Here is a 27,299-nt window from a genome sequence, read left to right on the forward strand (position 1 = left end):
CCCCAACATACCCAGGTTTTAACCCCCGCTAAAGATCTCACTAATTGGTACATCAAAGACAACCAAATCCGACACATAGTGCATTATCATAATCGAGTCTAGGGGTCAGGTGTAACTTTCCAGTTTTGCCCACTAATCTCCAAGGTCCAGGGCAATACTGGAAATCTGGTCTGGTTCAAAGGTTCAATTAATCCTACATTGCATGTGCTTAGGGTCTCACCCTAGCAGCTAAGACAGGCCACCCCAACCAACTTGGTGGCACATTAGTGTCAGCCTTATCAAGATAGGTCTCCCCAGACCGACCCACTGGCTATGAACATTCTAAACTAATACGAGTCTCATTAAGTGTCCAATTTAAGGGGATTACACAGAAACACACCATAGGAACATGAATCAAATATGTACTTTATTCATTTACAATAAACTCATAATGTACATCATTCTTATTGAAGCTAAGGGCATACAAAACTGTCTAACAGCCACAGCCAGTTCAATCTCCCTCCATTGTAGGAGCGATCAAGAAGTGTCTTGATATCAGTCTTTGGAGAAAGGCTGATCAGAAGTCATGCTCACTGCATCAATTAAATTCTTGCTGAAGAATTTGGTTCGTTGGACGGACCCTGTTGATTTTGCTCCACCATTCACTGTGTCATCTTCAATGGGAGCAGTCTTTGGAGTCTTTCTTTGGCTGTAAAAACCTTCATTAGGAGATATTGCATCTTTGTATCAGGTATATCCCTCTCCTACTGAATTTAGATCCGGTTTGGTTCTTGGTTCAAGATTGATCCTTGAAAAATAGTTTTCTAAAACAGGGAATGTGATTCCCAGATGGGAGAGAGAGAAATTTTTTGAAATTTTGCCCTACCTTCCTGCAGGGTTTGGCCATCCATATGATGGATCTCTCGTCCCTTCAAAATTCAGCAATGTGAGCACTGGGACTTTAAACATTTGAAGGGGTTTGGAGAACTTCCTTGAAGAGCATTCTGGAATCTAGAATGACTCCTTCATTCAAACCCTCTAGCTGCTAAGATCAAAAGAAACTACGAGGAGAGAATGAGAAACACTAGGAGGGATCAGCAATCTACAAAATTAACACCCTAAAAACTCGAATGATACAAAAAAATGAAAAATAAAAAAACTAATAAATAAAAAACTACTCATCAGCATTGGCTTGCCTCCCAATAAGTGCTTGTTTTCTGTTTGAAGCTCGACATTCTAGTGGGATCAATGAACATCTAGGTACACAGTTGATGGGGTAGGCAATGCTCCACTCACTATATATGGTTTGGGGCACTAACCGTTGACCTGAAAACATCCACCAACTGCATAATCAATGACATCTATCATCTAACATGAATCATCACTAGAAGGTGCATGTTTCATAGCATCAGACATTTTAAAATTACTTCCTCATCTTGAATCCTAAGGCTGAGTTGTCCTTGTTGGACATCAACCATTGCCTTTCCTGTAGCTAGGAAGGGTCGCCCTAGGATAAGTGGAACATCAATGTTTTCTTCCATGTCTAACATTATGAAGTCCATTGGAAAAATGACTTTATCAACCTTAACAAGCACTTCTTCTATGATTCCCCTAGGATGCTTGATGGACCTATCAGCTAATTGCAATGCAACTCTAGTGGGTTGGGGTTCACCCAACCCTAATTTCTTAAAAACCGAATAGGGCATCAAATTTATACTAGCTCCTAAATCACTCAATGCCTTGTTAATATTCAAACTGCCTATAGTGCAAGGAATAGTGAAGTTCCTTGGGTCTTTTAGTTTCTGAGGCAGCTTGTTGAGGAGGATTGCTAAGCATTCTTCATTCAGTGCAACTGTAGCCACATCTCCCAGATTCCATTTGTTTGCCAATATCTCCTTCAGAAACTTTGCATAGGGTGGCATCTGGGCTAAAGCATCTACAAAAGGAATGTTAATATGTAAACTCTTAAAAATTTCAAGAAACTTACCAATTTTCTTTTCCAATTTGTGTTGCTTTAGCCTATTGGGAAATGGTACTTGCAGTGTTGACTTGTCTCCTTCTTTGATTCAGACTGCTCTTCCTCTTTCTTTTCGGTTTCTGGGGTTATGCTCACCTTGCCTTCTTCCCTTGCTTTCTTCTCCACGTCTTGCAGCTCCTTACTACTCCTCAAAGTAATGGCTTGCACCTATTCTCTTGGATTTGCCTCGGTATTGCTGGGTAAGGCACCTTGGACTCTAGAAGATATCATCTGTGCCAACTGCCCCACTTGAGTTTCCAAGTTCTTGATCGATGCCTCTTGGATCAGAAATCTCATTTTTGCACTTGCTATGAACTTGGTCATCAGCTCCTCTAGATTGGATTTCTTCTCTGGCTGATTAAAACTTTGGGGAAAGGGTTTCACCGCATTTTGATTTTGCCAAGACAGATTGGGGTGATTCCTCCATCCGGGGTTAAATGCACGAGGGTATTGATTGCCTTTCTACCTTTGCAAATTACCAACAAAATCTACTTGCTCAGGGGACTGCATGAACTGATTTCCACTTGACATTCGGTGTTGACATGACCTCCCCCACACCATTCACAAATTACAATTTGAACATGCATGGCTGCCAACTGCATTTCATCTATCTTCTTGTTGAGGGCACCAATTTGTGCAGATAGCGTTGTATAGGTGTCTATATTATGAAGTCCAAGCTGTCTCCTAACTTGGGCTCTCGGAATGCCACTGATAGTTGTTTGTAGCCATCTCCTCAATGAGTGCATGGGCAACTTCAGGGATCTTGTTATTAATGGTTCCCCCAGCTACAGCGTCCATAATAGTCTTATTTGCTTCGGTCAACCCATTATAAAATGTCTGAACTTGTAGCCATATAGGAAGTCCATGATGAGGGACTTTCCTCAATAGTTCCTTGTAACGCTCCCATGACTCATACAATGACTGTCTATCCTGCTCAGAGAAGGTGGTGATATCATTCCACATCTTTAAAGTCTTGGACGGAGAGAAATACTTGGATAGGAAGAGGCTGGCCATCTCATCCCATGTAGCAATCGATCCAGCTGGTAGAGAGTTCAGCCAAGTCTTAGCCTTGTCCTTCAATGAGAACGGAAACAATCTGAGCCTCACCACATCATCACTAACCCCATTGTGCTTGAATGTCTCACATATTTCCAAGAAGTTGGCGATGTGAGTGTTCAGATCTTCATGAGTCAATCTGCAGAACTGAACTATATTCTGAATCATCTGAATGATTGTTGGTTTGATTTTGAAGTTGTTGGCAGCTATTGCTGGTCTCACAATGCTCGAGACTGCCCTGGTGAGGGTTGGTTTGGCATAGTCCATCATGGTCCTTTGCTCGGCCATCTTTGTACTCTCAGCTTTCTCTTACCTAGAAGCTCTAATGCGACGGTGGAGAGTTCGTTCAATCTCGGGATCGTAGGTGATGCTCTCCTTTTCACTTCTGCGTGTCATAAACTGTACAAGTCAAAGTCATAAAGAGACTAATACACAAATATCATAAACATAATGTACAAAATTAAAATCAGATTAACATCAGTTGATGGTTCCTAATATTGTTGTGATAATTCCCCGACAACGGCGCCAAAAACATGATGCGCTTAGAAGACACTAGAAAGTACACTAGCCGATCAAGTAATATAATGATGACTAGAGTATTATTCCCATGGGGATTGATCCAACAACTACTAGTACTGAAACATTAAACAAAGAAAAACCCTAACTCCTAATTAGCAAACTACCGTAAGTAGTTTCGGATCAAACCACCTTTAATGATAAGAAGAATTACTGCATGCAAGAACTAGTAGAACCGGTGTAGCACTTAAATCTTTAAGTAGCCCAACCGAAGTGAATTCAGTCTTGGGTTGGCAAAACCCTAATTTTATGAGTAGCCTATCTCGAGCACAACCCACTCTATCTATGAACAATAATTCCTATATCTCTATTAGAAATTTAATCGCCATAGATGCCTTAAGAACAAGGTGTCGACAAAAATTTATTCTAGTTGAAAGAATGCCACCGAATCATGCAAATTATCTCTAAGATTCATTCAATCCATTTTCTTGATTAGTTGATCTGATTACCTAAACTCTTTCTCAAGCATTTCAAGCAATCCAAGAAACAAGAATAATTCGGCCATAGGGTTTCGGTTGGGCTGCAGTTGGGCCTCTCTCCTTGGTGGCTTTAGTGCTTCCCATGGGGTTTCAGCTGGGCTTTTCTTCTTGATGGGCCGAAGTATGTTCTCTTCACCCTAGATTGTCCCAAACTCCTAGTTTCCTAAAGTTTTGCTCAAATAGGGTAAAAACCACTGCAAATCATCATTAAAACCATGTATACAGCAATAAAAATGATGTGTAGCATGCACACTGACGGGTTGTCGAAGCCCTCAAAATTAATGCTAGTCCCACCCTACAATAAATTTATAGTAACAGTGGTACCATGTCGAATCCCACAAGGAGCTAGTAATTTCCCAGTCGAATGCACAATATAAAGAGTGGGAAATTTGAATAATTAAAATTATAAAATAATAAAAGAACAATTAACAACTAACAAGGAAAATTCAGTCTTACCAACTCTAATCCAAGGGTTCGAATTGAATCAATTGGTCATTGATCATAGGTAAACTTCAGCAGTCTTGCAATTCAAGTATTTAACCTTAGGATTTATTAGGATAGCCATAATAAACCTCGTGTTTTCCTAATTTTGTTTACCAAACCCAGCATTCGATCAACACTTATCATTAACCAACTGGGTACGATAGCGTTCCATATCAATTAATGATAGCAATAACCTTTGTGAAAATAGTTAAACCAAAACTACAATAATTGAGATAGCTGCAATTATCAAATCTTGTTTCATTGATTCCCCTTAGGTTAAAACATACCCGTACAATGGTCAAAGGCTGTCATGAACAATTGACCCATGTAGGATAATAACCTAATTGCTACTTCTACCACTATTCGTGACAATTACTAATCACCGAATCATGGATAGCAGTAGAAAGAATAATACTAATTAATTTGTCAGACTAATCAATATTAACTTCCATAAAAACAATATGTGCAAGAATCAGTGAATACTTGAATTAAAATCCAGAACTAAAATTAAGCTGAATGTCAGCGTCCAGGAACTCAGCAATATGTTGCAGAGAGCCGAGGATCTACTCAAGAAGGATGAGCCTGTGGTTATGCTTGCTGAAGCTAACAAATCAGGCAAGAAAAACAGAAAGGAAAAGAAGCCTCAGAAGAAGGCTACCAATCCTAAGAAGCAGAAGAAGAACAAGGCATCTGATGTCTGTCACTTCTGCAAGCAGACCGGCCACTGGAAGAGGAATTGTCCTGCCTACCTAGAATCTAAGAAAGGTAACATCAAAACTTGTGTCACAGAAACTAACATGTTAGTTACTTCTGTGTCCTGGTGTGTTGACTCCAGGGCTTCAACTCATGCGTGTAACTCACTGCAGGGGTTCAAAATTAGCAGAAGGTTGAGTGAAGGTGAAGTGACATTATTCTTGGGAACAACTGCAAGTGTTGCAGCAGCAGCAATAGGAACCGTAGAATTAGTTTTTAAAGAAGGAATGCTTGTACATAAAGATTGTCTTTATGTACAGAACTTGAGAAGAAATTTAATTTATGTTTCAAAACTGTGTGCTGATGGATATACTGTTTATTTTAATAATATGATTACTGTTAAACGGAATAATAAATTCATCGCATGTGGGGAACTAGAGAACGGTCTCTATGTTCTACATCCTTCTCTGGAAACTAACTTAACCGAAACTACGTCGGTCAAAAATCCCAAGAAAAGGAATCGTGATACAGTAAGTTCCACGTGCCTCTGGCATTACCGACTTGGCCATATCGGAATTGACCGAATCACAAGGTTGGTAAAGGATGGTCCTTTGGATTTTCTAACCGTAGAAAATCTTCCCACTTGTGAACCTTGCCTTCAAGGTAAGATGTCTAAGCAGCCATTTGACGGTAACCCTGAAAGATCTGAAGGCACACTTGACCTGATACATACTGATGTATGTGGTCCCCTGAGTGTTAGGACACGGAACCAACACGTGTACTTCATCACCTTTTTAGATGATTTTTCACGATATGGTTACGTGTACCTAATGAGACATAAGTCTGAATCATTTGAAAAGTTCAAAGAGTTCAGACAGAAAGTCGAGAAACAGTTAGGGAGAGAAATTAAGGCCCTTCGATCAGATCGAGGTGGCGAGTATCTCTCTGACGAATTCAGGGACTACTTAAAGGCCAATGGGATAGTGTCACAATTAGCGCCTCTTGCTACACCTCAACTCAACGGTGTTTCAGAGAGGAGGAATAGGACCTTGTTAGACATGGTCCGGTCACTTCTCGTACGCTCACAATTACCCACATCCTTTTGGGGATACGCATTAGCGACTGCTGTCTACGTGTTGAATCGGGTTCCAACCAAATCAGTTCCGAAAACTCCATATGAACTTTGGACCGGAAGGATGCCAAGTGTAAGACACTTGAAGATTTGGGGTTGTCCTGCACACGTTAAAAGAACAAGTGCGGACAAGTTGGAATCTAAAACCAGTTGTTGCCTGTTTATAGGCTACCCAAAGGATTCGGTGGGTTATCTATTCTATGACCCGAGTGAGCAGAAAGTGTTCTGCAGTCGAAACGCCCAGTTCTTAGAATCCGATTACATTCTGGACACCCATCGTCAGGAAATAGTTCTTGATGAGGAGAGCTCAGGAACAGTGGGAGATGTCCCACAAATTCCAGGTAATTACCAACCTAGAAGAACCACCCGGGTATCCAGACCACCAGTCCGATATGGTTATGACCAGGATAGTTACCTGATGGAAACCTTGACTAGTGAAGAGGATCCCGTGACTTACGCGGAAGCTATGTTAGACATAGACTCCCAGAAGTGGGTGGAGGCCATGAGGGCTGAAATGGACTCAATGGAGACCAATGGAGTCTGGACTCTAGTGGATCTGCCCCCCGGGGTAAAAGCAATTGGTTGCAAATGGATCTACAAGAGGAAGAAGGGCCCCGATGGCAGGATTGAGACCTTTAAAGCTCGCTTGGTGGCGAAAGGGTATACTCAGAAAGAAGGCATCGACTATGAGGAAACCTTTTCGCCCGTGGCCATGCTTAAATCCATTAGGATCCTGCTAGCTGTAGTAGCGTACCATGACTATGAGATTTGGCAAATGGATGTCAAAACCGCGTTCCTGAATGGAGATCTTAGTGAAGATATCTACATGCAGCAGCCGCAAGGCTTCATTGCTGCTGGTTAGGAACACATGGTATGTAAACATAATAGATCCATATATGGACTTAAGCAGGCTTCTAGGAGTTGGAACATCCGTTTTGATTCTGCAGTCAAAATGTTTGACTTTGAGCAGAATCCGGATGAGCCCTATGTTTATAGGAAGTCCAGTGGGGATAAGATCACCTTTTTGGTGTTGTACGTGGACGATATCCTACTCATTGGGATTGATGTAGGAATGTTGACTTCGGTCAAGGTATGGCTATCACAGCAGTTCTCCATGAAAGATCTTGGAGAAGCTTCATACATACTGGGTCTTCGACTCTATAGAGATAGATCGAAGCGGATAATTGGATTATCCCAGGCTGCTTATATTGACAAAATTGTCAAGAGGTACAGCATGGAGAACTCCAAGAAAGGAAACGTTCCTTTCAGGCACGGAGTCACTCTCTCCAAGAAGATGTCTCCCAAGACTTCTGAGGAGATTGAGAGCATGAGAGACGTTCCCTATGCCTCAGCCGTAGGGAGCATCATGTATGCCATGCTGTGCACTCGCCCTGACATTGCTCAGGCGGTGAGTGTGGTAAGCAGATTCCAGGCAAACCCAAGGCAGGAGCATTGGACTACTGTGAAGAACATACTCAAATACCTTCGAAGGACAAAAGAGTTTTGTCTGGTATTCGATGGTAGTTCACTGCAAATTCTAGGGTATACCGATGCCGATTTCCAGTCGGATCCAGATGATAGAACGTCTACATCTGGGTATGTTTTCACGATAGGATCGTGTGCTGTTTGCTGGAAAAGCAGCAAATAGGGTCCACTACAGACTCCACAACCGAGGCCGAGTACATTGCCGCAAATGAAGCTGCCAAGGAAGCCGTGTGGATGAAGAAGTTCATACACGAATTGGGAGCGATTCCATCCAGCACATCTCCCATCCCGTTGTTGTGTGACAACAATGGAGCGATCGCCCAGGCTAAAGAGCCTTGGGCTCACTCGAAGTCGAAGCACATCGAGAGAAAGTACCATGTACTGCGGGAGATCGTTGGTAGAGGGGACGTCCTGATTCAGAAGGTAGCATCAGCGGATAATGTGGCAGACCCATTGACTAAACCACTGACACAGAAGGTGTTTGAGAAACACGTGGAAAGTATGGGACTCCGGCTTGTACCAGATTGGACCTAAGTGCAAGTAGGAGCTGTTAGACAGTTTTGCATGCCCTTAGCTTCAATCTGTTTTGATGTACTTTTGTTATTTAGTGGAAATAAATAAAGTGCATGTTTGATTCATGTTGTTTGGTTTAATTCTGTGTAAAACCCTAAAACTGGACATTTATAGAGACTCATGTTAGTTTTAAATGTTCACAGCCGTTGGATAAGTCTGGGGAGATTTATTCTGCCAAGGCTGATACTGGTGTGCCACCAAGTGTTGGGATGGCCTGTCTCAGCCACCAGGGTAAGACCCGAGGCACATGCAGTATGGGATTACTTGAATCCTTGAACCGGACCAGATTTCCAGTATTGCCCTGGACCTTGGAGATAGATGGGCAAAACTGGAAAGTTACACCTGACCCCTAGACTCGATTATGACATTTCACTAGGTGTTGGATCAGGCTGCCTTTGATATGCCAATCAGTGAGATCCTTAGTGGGGATCAAAACCTGGGTATGTTGGGGCAGTTTGAGAATTCATCTGAGTGGGTGATCATAGTGACAGAATCAGCCACTTTGTCGGACAAAGGGTAATGATCGGGAATGCACTCTCTCTGATGGAAACCAAACTGCCGGCAGTTGATTTCAATCGTTGGAATTTTGTTTTGCAAAATTAATATATTTATATATATATGTACGGTTTCGAATTGTTTGCAAATGGTTTTAATTCCCGGGATCCATGTGAGAGGAGAGTGCGGCACTGTTCCTTGCAGCCGAGGGAGAGGTCCTCTCTTTTCGGGCAGTGCTTGATCATTAAGGGCTGAGAGGTTAAGTGTAAGACCATTGAGGATAATACCTGATGGGCTAATCTTGCACCTGCCCACAGTCCCTAGGTTTTTATAAGATGGCTTGGCCTAGGGACCACTTAATGTAAGTGTTGGGCCCATAGGGTCCATATGATGGACTCAAGGGGTTCATTTAGTTTTTCAGTGAATTCGGCTGGGCCTTGTTTTAGAGGTTGGGCCGAACCCATGTGGCTGGTGTGTAGATCAATGCTTGGGTCCCACGCCATACAAAGAAGCCCAACTGGGCAGCAGATTGTAATGTAATTAGACATTGAACACTTAATGGGCCAGAAGCCCATTTCGAGGTGGGCTGATATGATCACCCATCCTTGGGGCGAATCTGAGATTAATGTTAGTAAAAGGATTGGGCCTTTAGCCTTATCCACTCTTGGAGACCAAATTCAAATTAGATTTGAATCTGGTAACCTCCTGATAAGATCAGGAGTAAGCTAACTCTATCTGCAGAAAGGATTAAGATTATCCCCTATCCAAATACTGATTTGGATTGGGATAACTCCTAATAAGGAGGATTCTTAATCAAGAAGAAAGGAGGAGAAACCCTAACCAAGAAAGAGAAATGTCAGATTTCGAACCACCTTGAAGAGATATGGGATATCTCCTGCGAATTGAGAGAGGATCTCATTCATACTCTCCAGAAAAAGAGAAAATGCAGTTCATCCTTTTTCGTTTTGGAGATCTCCTCCTGCTGCCGCCATCTGCCATTGCAAGATTAGATCTTTGCAGAAAAGAAAGTCAAGAAATCTGTTCTTGACATCAGTCTTGCAAGAAAGACTGAAAAAGATTCAGTGTTTAATACTTCCAGAGGATTCTTGTGAAGGATCCAGTGTGTAGGACGCACCCTGCTAGTTCTGTTCCATTCACAGCTGTGTCATCTTCAGCAGGAACGGATCTTGGAGCATTCTTTGGGCGTGAACACCAACTTTGGGAGATACTGCTTCTCCGGATCAGGTATATTCCTCCCATTTATCTTTTGGTACAGATCTGGTTTGATTATGGTTCAAGTAGGATCCTTGAATATTGTATTCTAAATTTAGGGAATATGATTCCCAGTTGAGAGAAGGTAGGAAATTTTTGAAATTCGCCCACCCATTCCGCAACCTTTATGGCGTCCATTAGATGGATCCTACCATTCTTTCAGTCACATGACAACTTAAGCAGTCATGTGACATGGGGCAAATATGGGTATGGATCAACAGATAAGATATGGGGAGAAGCCTTATCACTTAAGGAGTCCAGATCCAAATAAATATTTGGATTAGGAAACTCCTAATTGGATTAGGAAAAGCTTATCCTTAAAGGCTTATAAATAGAGAGGGCTGGTGTGTCCGGAAGTGCGTTGTTAAACACTTTGGAACACCAATTTTAACATTTATAAATTTATTCCGATTCTCAAACAACTACTAACATTGTAAACTGATGAGAATGGGTCGTATCATATGGAAGCTAGGAAAAAAATAATATTTTCTTAGATCCGGGAGAGAGAACACAAAGGGGAGTTGCAATACTGAGAATAACAAGTGCAATAAAATAAATAACAAGGACAAATAAATAAAATGAACGAAATATAAATGTCTAAGAATCCGATTAGAGGTAGCAGTCTCTGGATCTCTTCTTTGACCCTCGAACATCTCGAACTAGGCCTTCTGTCTTACCTGGTCGAATTTCAGATCTATAGAAAAGAAATAAAATAAAAATTAAATCTAATAAAAATAAATTTGTAGGAAGGAAAAATTAAACTAGAAAGTAAAGAATAGAAAGTAATTTAAAACTAAAGAAAAAATGGTTGGGATTCAAATCCAGAGGTGGTAGTAGATGTTAGACAGTTTTGTATGCCGTTAGCTTCAATCAAGATGATGTACTTTATAAGTTTATTATAAATGAATAAAAGTGCATATTTGATTCATGTTCCCTTGGTATGTTTCTGTGTAATCCCCTTAAACTGGACACTTAATGAGACTCGTGTTAGTTTAGAATGTTCACAGATAGTGGGTCGGTCTGGGGAGATCTATCCTCATAAGGCTAACACTATGGTGCCACCAAGTCGGTTGGGGTGGCCTGTCTCAGCTGCCAGGGTGAGATGCTAGGCACATATAGTGTAGGATTAATTGAATCTTTGAACTAAACCAGATTTCCAGTATTGCCCTAGACCTTGGAGATTGATGGGCAAAACTGGAAAGTTGCACCCGACCCATAGATTCGATTATGATACTGCACTAGGTGTCGGATTGGGCTGTCTTTGATATACCAATCAGTGAGATCCTTAGCAGGAGTCAAAACCTAGGTATGTTGGGACAGTTTGAGAATTCATCTGAGTGGGTGATCATAGTGACAAGATCATCCCCTTTGTTGGACAAAGGTAATGATTGGGGATGCACCCTCACTGATGGAAACCAAGACTGCCGGCAGCCAATTTCAATCGTTGAGATTTGTTTTGCAAAATATATTTTATATGAGATATAAATGTATATATATTATGGTTTCAAAATTATTTACAAAAGGTTTTAATTCCTAGGATCCATATAAGCAGAGAGTGCAACACTGTTCCTTGCAGCCGGGGAAGAGGTCCTCTCTTGTCGGGCAGTGTATGATCATTATGGGCTAAGAGGTTAAGTGTAAGACCATTGATGATATCACCTGATGCGCTAATCTTGCATCTGACCATAGTCCCTGGGTGTTACAAGGTGGCTTGGCCCAGGGACCACTTAGGGTAAGTGTTGGGCCCAGAGAGCCCATTTGATGGGTTTCAGGGGGTGCACTATCCATAACAGTGTATTCGGCCAAACTTGTAATAAAGGTTGGGCCGAACCCATGTGGTTGATGTGTAGATCAATGCTTGGGCCCCACACCATACAAGGAAGCCCAATTGGGCAGCAGTTAGGAAGGTTAAGTGAGCACATAAGCTTAATGGGCCTAAAGCCCATTTCGAACTAGGCTATTTACTTAGTTAATAATGGGGTGAATTCTAAGATGGATTAGCAGATAGGATAGGGTCTTGACCCTATCCACTCAGAGAGTCCAGATCTGAATGTCATTCAGATCTAGAAACCTCGTAATGAGATTAGGAGAAAGCTAATCTAATCTGCAGATAAGATAAGGGTTTATCCCTATCACCTAAAGAGAGGTCTTATCCAAATATGATTCGGATAAGCAGCTCCTAAGTGGATTAGGAGTTGATCTTTTAGGTTGACAAAAGAAGGAGGGGGCGGCATCCTTTAGAACATACACATAATCAGGTTTCTTGATAGCTGAAATCATAGAGAAGAAAGAATTAAGCAACCCTGCAGAGTTCTTTTTGGCCGCCTCCCTGTTCTTGTTGCCCTATTTGCTAGTTCGATCTCCAATTGTGGGAGAAGTCAAGATTCGATCTTGACATCAGTTCTTTGAGAAAGAATTGATAGGAAGCTATGCTTACGTACCATCCTGTTGATTCTTGTGAAGGACAGAGTTCTTGGAGAAGAAGACTGTTGATTCTGCTCCATCCTACACTGCGCCATCTTCAGTGGGAGCAGACTTTGGATCCTTCTTTGGGCGTGAACACCTTCATTGGGGAATACCATTTCTCCATATTAGGTATAGTCCTCTTCTACTCCTTTGTGGTTCAGATCTGGTTCAGTTTATGGTTCAAGAATGATCATTGAAAATATGGTTTTCTAAATAGGGAATGTGATTCCCAGTTGGATGAAGAGAAAAATTTTTGAAATTCGCCCCCTTATTCCACAATCTTTGGGTGTCCAGAGGATGGATCTCTCATCCCTTCAGTAGAGGTGTGGGCGAACTGCAAGTAGGAACCCTTCTCTTGCTTGGGCATCCTCCTCTTCCTCTACCGTTGAACTTCTCAAGATCAGCCTTCCTTACCTAGGTGAATTGACCAACCCCTTCTCTAGGGCCCCTGAGGTCCTTTTAATAGAGAAGGGTGGATATAACTGGAATTAGAGAGAAAGAAGGGGGTGACAACTGGGTTTTAGCAAAAATGTGGGTGCCATAGGGTTTAGAATGAAGGGTTAGAATGGTTCTAGGGTGATCCTAAGGCTGAGAAGAAAAGGAGAAGGCACCTAATATTATGTAAGGCTAAGATTCAATGGCTAAAGGCTGAATGGTGAAGATTAGAAGTTAGGTGGCTCCTAGGGTTAAAATGCTAAAAAGAGAGTAACCTAGAATGGATGGTGGAGATTAGAAGGGATGGAAGGTGAAGATTCAGTAGTTAGGGGCGGCTAGGGTTTGTTTAGAGTGAAAAAAATCGGTTAAAAAGCGCCCTAGGGTTTGCTAAAACGTGGGGAGTATGCTAATACAGTGGGAGGGGCACCAAACTGGGTTTAGCAGCTTAGAGGCGCCCTCATTCTTTCAGTTTTTCACAAAAACTCCCCCTCTCTCAGTTGGACTTCACACCAGCTTCCCAAAATCTGCATTTCAGCCATGAAAACTTCTCAGTTTTGCATAGAGACCCTCAAAGGTCACAACATTGAAATTAGCTGGGAGAAGGACACAATTTGACTAATCTAAAGCCGAAAATACCCTTGAATTGATGCCCTTAAGGCATCAAAATGCAGAGTTATCACACTTCCCAAATTAAACATTGCTAGTCCCTTAGCAATGCAGCCTTAAAATTACACTGAGTATATAGATCTTTTCCATTGCAAGGCCATCCCTAATAAAATTAATCAAGCATCTTGATTTCAACATTCTCAAACTCTATATAGATTGATATTGGGCTTAAGGGGTAAAATCATCTTTCTTCTTATCATTTTTTTTATAGTGGATTTCTACCCCTGAACTTGATTTGCACACTTTCTTTTATTGTTACCTTCCACTGTTGGACACAAATTTTGACACTTGCCTTAGGTGAAGAGACATGGTTACTAAGTGTTAAGTGATTGTCTTTGGCATTCCCTTTCCCATTTGACGCGAATCTTGACACTTGACTTAGGTGAAGTGACCTGGTTACTAAGTCTAGGGTGTCCATTGATCTTTTATCCTCTTTCTTTTTGTTTTTTTTTTGGGTAGCATTGTTCAAGGTAGTCCATTGTTTCTAACAATTTGAAGAATTTTTGTCTAATTTCTCCATCTTTTTCTTCTTATCTTGGTAGGGGCAAACCTGAAAGTATTTTCTAACTTCAAAACGGTTTCAACAATATTCAAATATGACCCATTTTGACTCCTACACTTGCTACCAATTTCTATAGAATTCAATATTCTTTTATCAATTTTTTTTAACTTTTTCTATTTGGGAATCTATTTTAATGGATAGTTTTAAAAATTTCAATGAAATTTTAATTCTACATATTTAAAGGCTTAGCTTCACAATTTTTTCAAATTTTCTCTCTCTTTCCTCACCCCCAACTTAAATGTCATTGTCCCTAATGGCATGACTAGAATGATGCAAAGAAGATTTGGGCCAAAGGGAACAACGAGTAGGGTTTTCCTGAGGGGTTCAAGGTATGCCACTTGGTCTTGAATCAAGAAAATAAAATAAAAAAACTCTAAACCTAAAATTAACTAAAAAAAGTTACGTTGGGTTTCCTCCCAACCAGTGCTAAGTTTAATGTCTTTTGTCGGACATATTCAAGCACTTTTCCATCTACACTCTCTGACTCACTTTCATCTTCCGACCGACAGGGATCAAACTGTGCTAACCAAGGGGTAAATAGATCATTTAAAAAATTATCCATTATATCTACCTTAAACTCATCTTCCCCTAGGTTTGGATACTTAGAGGCACTACAAATATTTAATTGGACTTTCTGCTTCCCTAATGAAGTGTTCATTTCTCCCGATTTATAGTTGATGTTTGTATTGGCCATTGCTAGAAACAGACATCTTAAGATTATCGGGATATGGTTCAGGTCCTCGATTGGGATCATGTCTAGGATAAAATCCAATGGGAAGTGACAACCCTTTACCCTGACCATGACATCCTCAATAACACTTCAAGGAGTGTTGACTGACCAATCAGCGAGTTGTAGAATTATCGGGGTTGATTTTAACTCGCCGATCCTGAACCTATCATAAATGGATGGAAGTAGATTTATACTGGCCCTAAGATCCACTAGTGCCTAGTCGGAGGTGATTCGAGTGATGACACAACTTATGAGAGGAGCACTAAGGCCTTTCATGTTCCAAAGGAGTTGATTTAGGAAAGTTGCACTAACATTTGGCGAGAGCATCATTTTTTGTGGAGCCGATTGTGGCTCCATCATTTGAATATATAGCTCTTTCAAGTACTTGGCATAGGCCGGGACATGTTGGATCGCATTGAGGAGAGGGATATTAATATGGACTTCCCAACTCTCCTCGTGCTGGATGGTTCCTAGGATGCATCTGCTAGAATTGGTTTTGCCCTTGTAGGCTCTGAAATTATTGGGCCATAGAGTTAGATGAATGATGATATTGTTGAAACTATGTGTAGGTTTGACATGATCGAGTCAGTTGAGTCCCATGGTAATCATTGTACTCCTAGGGAGTTTGGGCTCCAGACCAATGAGAGTGCATACTTGGCAGGAGGTTTTCTTGGACTTGGGCCCTATAATTGAAGTTGGGTTGATTTTCCCAACCAAGGTTATATGGACTAGAGAATGGGTTAGCATTGGGTTGGAAAAATCTATTGGCCGCATGTACATGGTTTGGAATAACTGGTTGACATGGGTCCGCCGTAGGGCACTGGTTGACATGATGGGCCGAGTTTGCATAGATGGAACATGATGGATATAATGACAAGGTTGGGCATGGTCCACTTTGTTGATGACGTGCAAGGACTTGGTCAAGTCTTTGGGCCATACCATTAGTCTTGTCCAATTGTCGAGACACGTGGTTCCAATCAATTTGTGGCTCAGGTTGGAAGTAGTTTCTCATTCCACAAACTCCGACCATTGAATTCATTTTTTCTTATTTTCTTTTAACCCCCATTCTCTTCTTCTTCTTTTTTTTTTTAAATTTGAAATTTAAATTTTGAATTTTAATTTCAAATTTAGATTTCAAAATTTAAATTCTGTAATTTAAACTCAAATTTAAAATTTTATTTATTTTATTTTATTTTATTTTCTTTTTATATTTTTTTATTTGAAATTTCAAATTTAAATTCTTGAAATTTAAATTCAAATTTAGATTTTGAAATTTAAATTCCTAACATTTAAATTCAAATTTTATTTTATTTTTATTTTTGTGAAATTCAAAACTTAAATTTTTGAAATTTAAATTTAAATTTGAATTTTTAAAATTTTATTATATATATATATATATTTTTTGTTAATTTGAAATTTAAATTCAATTTCAGATTTTGAAATTTAAATTCCAAAAATCTAAATTCAAGTCGGAATTTTTAATTTTTTTGTTTTTTTTTTTTGAAGAAAACAAATCAACCACATGACCTAGGGGCTGACCTAGGGTTTCCTAAACTAGTGGTTCAACCAATGTGAATCCTCTTAGGTTCACTTGGAATTACACCACTTCCTTTGGTTAGCTAGGTAAGGGATGTGAGAGGCTCCCCTTGCTCTCGCAAGAACCTAATTAAGTAACCACAAAACCCGCTTTGGCATAGCCATTTAACCTCTTTCCTTAGACACCAACCGCCGATTATGGAAAGTAATTACAAGTTTTCCTAAAATTCAGCACACCTTTGAACCAAGTGTGAGGCTTCCCTACAGGATCTTGCTATCAAAATTTTAAATTAGGGTTAGGGTGAACTACATGTGAATGTTGGTGATTTTTTGGCTAAGGAAGGGTGATGAAATCCCCACCTTATCTTATTTAGGTTGGATGCTCATAAATGAATTAACGGAAAGACAAAATAAGCAAAGCAAATGCAACTAACTACAATGCATGAACAATTATCTCTAAAATGCAATTCAGCAATATAACATAAAGGAATAAAATAAACTAACCAGAGAGCAATTAAAATAATAAAAAGAAGGAAAACCTAACATATTCACAACTAGCTATAATAATCAATTAAATAAACCTATATGATGCATGCTCTAGAATATGAAACCCTAAATGTTGGAATGCAAAACTTAAATTATTTTTTTTATTCTTTTTATTTTTATGTATCCTTTTATTTTTTAAATTTTTTATTATTTTTTTTGAAATTCAAAAATTTAAATTTAAATTTCAAAATTTGGAATTCAATTTCAAATTCAAATTCAAATTCAGATTTGAATTTAAATTTAAAATTAAATTCAGATTTGAAATTTAAACTCAAATTCAAGAATTTCAACAATTTCCTATCTAGCAATTAATAATTCAATTAAACAACTAAAAGAAAAGAAATTAAATAAAGCAACAAATAATAATTGAAAACATAAAATAAAACAACAATTAAGTGTCCTAAACCGAATTAACAACTACCAAAAATAAATTCTAACAAACTAATTGCTAATCTAAAAATTAAATTGAAAATAAAATGATCAAAAAGAAAATTATGAAAGATATAGATAAAATAAAAGAAAAAAATACGAATCTAAAAAAATTAAACCAAAAATAAAATAAACAAAAGAAAAAAATACACTGAATTTTTTTATTTATATTTCTTTTTTTTTTCGTTTTTTTAATGAAAGAAAAACACAATTCTAAAAATTAATACGAAAAGAAAATGAAATAAAGAATTCTAAAAACACAATTCTTTTATTTGTTTTTTTGTTTTTTATCTGAAATAAAAGAAAAAAATGAATCTCAATATTAAAACAAAAAGAAAATAAAATAAAATAAACAAAAGAAAATTATGCTGCAAGAAATAAAATAAAATAAAATAAACGAAAAGAAAAAAATTTCCTTTTTTTAAATCTGAAATAAATGAAAACACAAACCTAATAAAGCAAAAGAAATCAAACAAGAAATTAAAATAAAGAAAGAAGAATAGATCTAGCAACAAGATGGAAGAAAAATAATACAATAAATAAATCAGATTTTTTTAAAGAAAACTAATTAAAAATTTAGAAAATAAATAAAACACAAATTAAATCTAATAAAAATAAATTTGCAGGAAGGAAAAATTAAACTAGAAATTAAAGAATAGAAAGTAATTCTAAAACTGAAGAAAAAATGATTGGGATTCAAACCCAGAGGTGGCAGTAGTGGTGTTAGCAAACTGCAAGTAGGAAACCCTCCTCTTGCTTGGGCATCCTCCTCATCCTCTACCCTTTTACTTCTCAAGATCTGCCTTCCTTCTTACCTGGGTGAATTGACTAACCCCTTCTCTAGGGCCCCTAGGTTACTTTTTATAGAGAAGGGTGGATATAAGTGGAATTAGAGAGAAAGAGGGGGACGACAGCTGGGTTTTAGCAAAAATATGGGTGCCCTAGGGTTTAGAATGAAGGGTTAGGATGGTTCTAGGGTGATCCTAAGGCTGAGAAGAAAAGGAGAAGGCACCTAATATTATTTAAGGCTAAGATTTAATGGCTAAAGGCTGAATGGTGAAGATTAAAAGTTAGGTGGCTCCTAGGGTTAGAATGCTAATAAGAGAGTAATCTAGAATGGACAATGGAGATTAGAAGGGATGGAAGGTGAGGATTTAGCAGTTAGGGACAGCTAGGGTTTTTTTTAGAGTGGAAAGAATGGGTTAAAAGGCGCCCTAGGGTTTGCTAAAACATGGGGAGCATGCTAATACAATAGGAGGGGCACCAAACTGGGTTTAGCAGCTTAGAGGCACTCTCTTGTTTTCATTTTTTCACAAAAACACCCCTTTCTCAGTTGGACTCCACACCAGCTTCCCAAAATCTACATTTCAGCCATGAAAACTTTCCAATTTTACACAAAATTTGCACAGAGGCCCTCAGAGGTCACAACATTGAAATTAGCTAGGAAAAGGACACAATTTGACTACTCTAAGGCTGAAAATACCCTTGAATTTATGCCCTTAGGGCATCAAAATGCGGAGTTATCAGGGGTAGATTGCTTCAGTTTCATATTTTTTTTCTACTTCCAGTTCTCTTCCTCTGTTCATGCCGCCCTACCCTATGTTAGACAATGTATGCCCTTCGCTCTAATCAAATTGATGTACAATATGTCATTTATTGTAAATGAATAAAGTACATATTTGATTCATGTGATTAGGTGTGTTTCTGTGTAATATCCTTAAACTAGACACTTAAGAAACTCTTGTTAGTTTAGAATCTTCACAGCCGTTGGATAGATCTGGGGAGATTTATCCTGCCAAGGCTGACAATGATGTGCCACCATGTTGGTTGGGGTGGCTTGTCTCAACTGCAAGGATGAGACCTGAGGTACATGTAGTATGGATTTTTCTTGAAACCCTGAATCGGACCAAATTCTAGTGTTGCCCTGGACCTTGGAGATAGATGAGCAAAACTGGAATGTTATAACTAATCACTAGACTCGATTATGGTACTACACTAGGTGCCGGATTAGGCTGTCTTTGATATGCCAATCAGTTCGCTCCTTAGCGAGGGTCAAAACCTAGGTATGTTGGGGCAATCTGAGAATTCACCTTAGTGGGTGATCATAGTGACAGGATCAGCCCCTCTGTCGAACAAAGTGAATGATCAGGGAATGCACTCTTTCTGATGGAAACCTAAACTGCTGGTAGTGGATTTCAAATGTGTTGAAATTTGGTTTTGTAAAATATATTTATATAGAGATATACTTATATATTATGGTTTCAAAATGTTTGCAAAAGGTTTTAATTCTCGAGATCCATGTGAGTAGAAAGTGCAACACCGTACCATGCAGTCGAGGGAGAGGTCCTCTCTTGTTAGGTAGTGTTTGATCATTATGGGCTGAGAGGTTAAGTGTAAGACCATTGAGGGTAATACCTGATGGGCTAATCTTGCATCTGCCCACAGTCCTTGGGTTTTCATAAGGTGGCTGGACCCAAGGACCATTTAGTGTAAATGTTGGGCCCATTAAAAGCCCATGGTGATGAACTCAGTGGTTCACTGTCTCCTATAGTGAATTCGGCCATGCTTTGTAACAAAGGCTGGGTTAAACCCATGTGGCTGATGTGTAGACCAATGTTTGGGTCCCATAACATACAAGGAGAGCCAACTGGGCAGTAGGTTAAGTGGTTAAATGAGCACATAAACTTAATGGGCCTAAAGCTCAATTTGAACTGGGTTAATAAGATTAATTAAATAAGGGGCGGTTTTGGGATTGGATCAACAGATAGGATAAGGGGTTGTCCCTATCTACTCAAAGAGTCCAGGTCCAAATAAAGATTTGGATCAGGTAACTCTTAATTTGATTAGGAAGGTTGATCTTTTCTGCAAATATGATAAGGGATTATCCTTATCTCTTAAAGAGAGTCCAGATCCAAATAAAAGATTTGGATTAGTAAACTCCTAATAGGATTAGAAGATCCTCTCTTTAAGGCTAAAAATAGGAGAGCAGGGTGGACCACCAAACACACTTATACTTTGCTGAATTAAGAGAGAAGACAACTCACAGTTTGACTGGTCCTGTCTTCTACTCTTTTTTTCCTATTCTTGCCACCCCTGCCCAGTTCGATCTCCACCTATGGGAGTGATCAAAAACTATTCTTGATATTGCTTCTTGCTAGAAGAGGCAATCTGAAGTTGTGCTCACCAGCTCTCCACTACATTCTTGCTGAAGAATTTGGTTCTTGCTGAAGAACCATCCTGCCGATTCTGCTTCACCTCACACTATTTCATCTTCAGTGGGAGAAGTTTTTGGTTTTCTCCTTGGGGGTGAACACCTTCATTGGGAGTTACTGTTACTTTGATTCAGGTATATCTCTCTCCTCCCTTTTGGTTTCATATCTGGTCTGGTTTGGTTTGAGATTGATCAGTGAAAATGCAGTTTTCTAAAATCGGGAGTGCGATTCTCACATGGGAGAGAGAAATTTTTGAAAATTTGCCCAACCATCCTGCAGGGTTTGGCCATCCATACAATGGATCTCTCATCCCTTCAAAGCTTTTGCCTGGCTTTTGTTTAATGGACATGAGCGAGACGACACTCTTTTGGCACTGCCTACTGCTGATGAAGCGGGCGGTGAACATATTAACGAACTACTCCCAAGAACTGATTGACTTCGGGGGGAGGCAGGAGAACCAGCAATCAATTGCGCCTAGAAAGTTTGGCACGTTAAGGCGTCGGAATACCCGTAGAGTATCATGAGCACTCGGAAACTCTCCAGGTGGTCGTCAAGGTTCGAGGAGCCATCGTACATCTCCAAAGTGGGAGCCTTGAAGTGTGGGGGGAGAGGTCCCGAAATGATTTTCGGGGTTTATGCATCCATGCGGCCAACGGAGTTACCGTGACTAGTGGATGCATCATCTCATTTCTCCTTCGCTTGGTAGAGCTTGTCCTTGGCAGCCCCAATCTCGGCTCGTAACTCGGCAAGCCCTAGGTTGGAGAGGGCATGGGCCCCCCTTCTATCTTCCCGAGTACTTCGAGACCAGCTCGTGTGCTCCTTTACAGGCACAACAATCGTTCAAAACATCCTAGAGATCTGAGACAAGCGACGGAGTGGTACGACATCAGCTCTCGCCTTCGGAGCAGACTCCAGGGCGGCTAAGATGCCACCATCATCCTTGGGAACTTCCCCCCTATGGCGGTGCTGCTGCTCCAAAGCCTGGTTACTGTCTTCGGATCGGGCAGGCACTTCCTCCCTTTGGCTGGGAGGACGGATATTCCTTCAAAGTGAATTAGGGAGTCGGTTATTGCCCAACTCTGATGGCTCGGCCAACAAGTTGTTGCCCTCACCGAGGGCTGGGGGCTCGACGTGTTCATGTTGGCCTTGATCCTCTAACACCCCAATGAGGTAGTCGCCTTGAGAGGGACCTCCTGCTTGGGGAAGACTTCTTCCACATGTTGAGTAAGGCAGTCCAAACGATCGAGGACAGCCTAAAACTGTTCATAAGTGAACAGGTTCTGATTATTCCTGGTTCTCCATACCATGGATTTCGAACTTAGGAGGGCATGGAGTAAAAGTAATTTTTGTCCTTTAAGGGTTCTTATTAGCAATGGTAAATTCACTTCCAAGTTTTGAAGGTAGGCCGAAGACTTTGAAGACTCTAAAGAGGGTAAGCCGATGCTAAAGACCATAGGCCAAGGTAACTGTAGTGTTAGACAGTTTTGTATGCCCTTAGCTTCAGTCCATTTTGATGTATTTTTGTCATTTAGTGTAAATAAATAAAGTACATGTTTGATTTATGTTGTTTGGTATAATTCTGTGTAAGACCCTAAAACTAGACACTTATAGAAACTTGTGTTAGTTTTAAATGTTCACAGCCATTGGATAAGTCTGGGGAGATTTATCCTGCCAAGGCTGATACTGATGTGCCACCAAGTGTTGGGATGGCTTGTTTCGGCTATCAGGGTAAGACCCAAGGCACATGCAGTATGGGATTGCTTGAACCCTTGAACCGGACCAGATTTTCAGTATTGCCCTAGACCTTGGAGACAGATGGGCAAAACTGGAAAGTTACACCTGACCCCTGGACTCGATTATGACACTTCACTAGGTGTCAGATCGGGCTGCCATTGATATCTCAATAAGTGAGATCCTTAGCGGGGGTTAAAACCTGGACATGTTGGGGCAGTCTGAGAATTCATCTGAGTGAGTGATCATAGTGACAGGATCAGCCCCTTTGTCGGACAATGGTAATGATCGGGAATGCACTCTCTCTGATGGAAACCAAACTACCGGCAGTTGATTTCAATTGTTGGAATTCTGTTTTGCAAAATTAATATATATGTAAATGTATATGTACGGTTTCAAAAGATTTGCAAAAGGTTTCAATTCCCGGGATCCATGTGAGTAGAGAGTGCGGCACTGTTCCTTGTAGCCGAGGGAGAGGTCTTCTCTTGTCGAGTAGTGCTTGATCATTAAGGGCTGAGAGGTTAAGTGTAAGACCATTTAGGATAATGCCTGATGGGCTAATCTTGCACCTGCCCACAGTCCCTGGGATTTTATAAGATGGCTTGGGCCAGGGACCACTTAATGTAAGTGTTGGGCCCATAGGGTCCATGTGATGGGCTCAAGGGGGTCACTGAGTTTTTCAGTGAATTCAGCTAGGCCTTGTAATAAAGGCTGGGCCGAACCCATGTGGCTGGTGTGTAGATCAATGCTTGGGTCCCATGCCATACAAAGAAGCCCAACTGGGCAGTAGATTGGAAACTAGTTAAACACTGAATTCTTAATGGGCCAAAAGCCCATTATGAACTGGGCTGATATGATCACCCATCTATGGGGCGAATTTGGGATTAATGTTAGTAAAAAGGATTGGGCTTTTGACTTTATCCACTCTGGGAGACCAAATTCAAATTAGATTTGAATCTGGTAACCTCCTGATAAGATTAGGAGTAAACTTACTTAATCTGTAGATAGGATTAAGATTATCCCCTATCCAAATATTGATTTGGATTGGGATAACTCCTAATTAGGAGGATTTCTTAATCAAGAAGAAAGGAGGAGAAAGCTAATTCAAATATACCAGATTTTGAACCAAGTTTTTCCAGTGGAGAAGAAAGTCTTCTGCATACAAAGATTAGATCTCAAAACTCTAGAGAGAAGAAAAGATGTTCAGCCATCTTCGTCCCAGGAGTTCTCCTCCAGCCGCCGCCAACCCCTCTTGCAAGATTCGATCTATGTAGGAGAAAGAAGTCAAGAAATCAGTTCTTGACATCAGTCTTGTAGAAAAGACTAAAAAGGATTCAGTGTTCAGAGTTTCCAGTGGGTTCTTGCGAAGGATCCAGTGTGTAGGATGCACCCTATTGGTTCCGTTCCATCTACAGCTGTGTCATCTTCAGCAGGAGCGGATCTTGGTATCTTCTTTGCGCATGAACACCAACTTTGGGAGATATTGTTTCTCCGAATCAGGTATAATCCTTCTTGTTCCCTTTTGGTTCAGATCTGGTTTGATTATGGTTCAAGTAGAATCCTTGAATATTGTATTCTAAATTTAGGGAATATGATTCCTGGTTGGGAGAAGGTAGGAAATTTTTTTGAAATTCACCCACCCATTCCGCACCCTTCATGGCATCCATTAGATGGATCCTACCAATCTTTCAGTGGTATCAGAGCCACAGGTTCAAATCTTGAACCAAAAGAAAATCAGATCTGAACCTGCACAGATGGACAAAAGATGTTCTGCGAAGATTTTCACAGATTGTTTTCTCTATTTCAATAAATTGTTTTTGTTAAGGGCGATTGATCTGAAATTAATTTCTGTTAAATCCAAAATTTATTTAGAACTGTTCTTTATTTATTTTGATTTAATGGACTGTTCGAACCTGGAGATCGCAGTTCAGATTTGGCGTAGATGGTTTGCGCACCCTTTTTCCTTTTCTATTCAATTCGGTCTATAAATAATTTTTTTTTTATTTTTCTAGATTGAATGTATAGGATTTGATCAAGAATGTAATTAATTAATAGAAATAGGATTTCTATTTTTTTTATTTTATTTTCTTGATTAAAGAAGAAGGAAGAAGAAGGCGGCGCTGGAGATTTGCAGATGGAGAAATCATTCTCTACGATTTGCAGTTTGTGAAACTGCAACCGTAGTAATTAACCTCTATTTTGCAGGTGGTGCGAACAGTCCATAGTTGATTTGTGTTTGTTTAAAATCAAAATTATTAATTTCAGATCTTTCATGAATTAATTCTTGAATTGAAAATCAGTTTCGGACCAGATTGGACCAAAACTGTTTGGACCGAATCTGGGGGTTCGAAAGGGACTGTTTCTCAGTCTACTTTTCTCACACTTTCGTTCCAAATCTGATGTTCAATTACAGGGATTAATTCGGCCCACCTGTAAAGCCTAGTTTTAAAAGGTTAAAACTGCAAAAGCCCACACTTGTGAGAAAAGCTGTATGGGCCGAACTGCTAACTGCGATTCAGACCATACCCCTAGTAGACATTAATCGTTAATGTTATGGATTTCATATGGGCCATTTAATGGGCTTTATAGCAGTTGATTGATTGGATCAATTCCCCCTTTTTCATGTGATGATTAGATGTTTGATGTGCTGCGACCATGGGCCATAAGCACTTGGCCCATGATGATTCGTTAGTGGCTCTTGCGAACACCATGGCTGAATGCACATCATTGCCATGGTGTCCCTTAAGGTAATTGGGTGACCCTTCCTTTCTTGGTGGGCCCCACAACCCTAAAAAGGGATGCGTACGGAACCCCTATTCGATTAAGGCCCACCAAAAATCTGACTTTATGAAAGTCAATGGGAGCCACTTTGGTTTGACCTAAATTAGAAGTAGGGCGTAATTTTGTTCCCTCCAGCAAATATGAATGCAAGTGATAGGGAGATCCATATGATGGACTCTCTAAAGGCCTTCCGTCATTAGCACAATGATGGGTCCATCAGTAATGAGGAAACACACCATAAAATTGGGCTATCCATTTGTTGTTGGATCTGTTAGAGTGTTTCATAAGATGATAGGGGCGTCATAGACCGATGTGGGAGGGGCTTCACAATAAAATGGGAACTCTTTGGCATAGCCTGAATATGATGGGTGTGCACTCACTGGATAGAAAGGTTTACCTGAAAATGGCTCTGAACCTTGTCTAACAGAGGCCAAAGGGAAACTCATCTGATGAGTGGATATGATCCGTCACAGAAAGGTGGTGGAGTTATGTAGCTGAAACAGTTGGCTTCACGCACCCCATGTGATTTCCCACATTTCTAGAGACATTCCATCGTCTCCGTCACTGAGAAAGGAGGGAAATCTCAGAGATGAATAAATGGGAATGGAACATAGATTAAAAGCCATATCTATGTAGGTAACTTGAATCAAACTAAGGTTGTGGACTAATGATTTTGCTGTTTTATCAGAAAATGGAAAACGGTCAATTCGCAAAGCTTCTAGATGATAACAAGCTTAATGGCCCAAACTATGCCGACTGGTACAAAAATCTTATGATGGTCCTAACTTCTGAAAGTTAGATAAGGTGGTGAAAAATCCTGCCCCAGAGCGTCCGGGTGATAGGGCTTCTGAGGCCCGTAGGAGGGACTACCAAGATTGGGAGGATAAGAACTCCCTAGCCCGTTGCTTTGTCATTGCCTCACTAGATAATTCAATGCAGAGGCAGTTCAATCAGATCAAACTAGCCAATGTCATATTGGATAGTCTAAAGACAATGTATGAAGAGTAGAACCGTTCTACTCGACAGAAGGTCCTGAAACTGTTCATGACCGCGTAGATGTCCAAGGGGCAGAAAGTTCATGACCATTGTCTTCGGATGATGGGCTACATTAACGAACTTGAAGGCCTTGGATCCGGGCTAGATCTTGGCATGCAAGTGGATGCCATCCTAAATTCTTTGCCCTCTTCCTTCAATGCGTTCACAATGAACTATAACATAAATAAGCTGAATGTTAGTGTCCAGGAACTCAGCAATATGTTGCAGAGGGCTGAGGATCTACTAAAGAAGGATGAGCCTGTGGTTATGCTTGCTGAAGCTAACAAATCAGGTAAGAAAAAGAGAAAGGCAAAGAAGCCCCAGAAGAAAGCTGCCAAACCCAAGAAGTAGAAGAAGAACAAGGCATCCGATGTCTGTCACTTCTACAAGCAGACCGGCCACTAGAATAGGAATTGTCCTACCTACTTGGAATCTAAGAAAGGTAACGTTGAAACTTGTGTCATAGAAACTAATATGTTAGTTACTTCTGTGTCCTGGTATGTTGACTCCGGGGCTTCAACTCATGTGTGTAACTCACTACAGGGGTTCAAAGTTAGCAGAAGATTGAGTGAAGGCGAAGCTGTTTTTGGGAACAACTGCAAGTGTTGCAGCTACGACAATAGGAATCATAAAATTAGTTTTTAGAGAAGGAGTGCTTGTACTTAAAGATTGTCTTTATGTACAGAACTTGAGAAGAAATTTGATTTCTGTTTCTAAACTATGTGATGATGGATATATTGTTTATTTTAATAATATGATTACTGTTAAACGGAATAACAAATTCATTGCATGTGGAGAACTGGAGAACGGTCTCTATGTTCTACATCCTTCTTTGGAAACTAACTTAACCGAACTACGTCGGTCAAAAATCCCAAGAAAAGAAATTGTGATACAATAAATCCCACATGCCTCTGGCATTACCCACTTGGC

At 40.1% G+C, this 27,299-nt stretch overlaps 1 protein-coding gene across 1 annotated transcript; it reads right to left on the reverse strand.

Moving 5' to 3' along the window:
• Window positions 1-1,293: 1,293 nt before the first annotated feature.
• Window positions 1,294-3,340, reverse strand: LOC148861184 (uncharacterized). Its single transcript, XM_088985016.1, has 3 exons — window positions 2,686-3,340; window positions 1,407-1,915; window positions 1,294-1,305 (listed from the first exon to the last, which is right to left on the reverse strand). Exons 1-3 carry the CDS (start codon window positions 3,338-3,340, stop codon window positions 1,294-1,296), a joined length of 1,176 nt encoding a protein of 391 aa, XP_088841142.1.
• Between the last annotated feature and the right edge of the window lie 23,959 nt (window positions 3,341-27,299).

This window comes from Nelumbo lutea, chromosome 4 (assembly GCF_056320005.1).
Source record: "Nelumbo lutea isolate HS-2025 chromosome 4, American lotus-T2T, whole genome shotgun sequence".
NCBI lineage: Eukaryota > Viridiplantae > Streptophyta > Magnoliopsida > Proteales > Nelumbonaceae > Nelumbo > Nelumbo lutea.

Coding starts and splice junctions, on each gene's coding strand:
- LOC148861184 (XM_088985016.1), bottom strand. CDS start 3,340: ATGGCCGAGCAAAGGACCATGATGGACTATGCCAAACCAACCCTCACC. Junction 1,916..2,685: donor GTGGCATTCCGAGAGCCCAA/GTTAGGAGACAG, acceptor TTCCTTTTGTAG/ATGCTTTAGCCCAGATGCCA.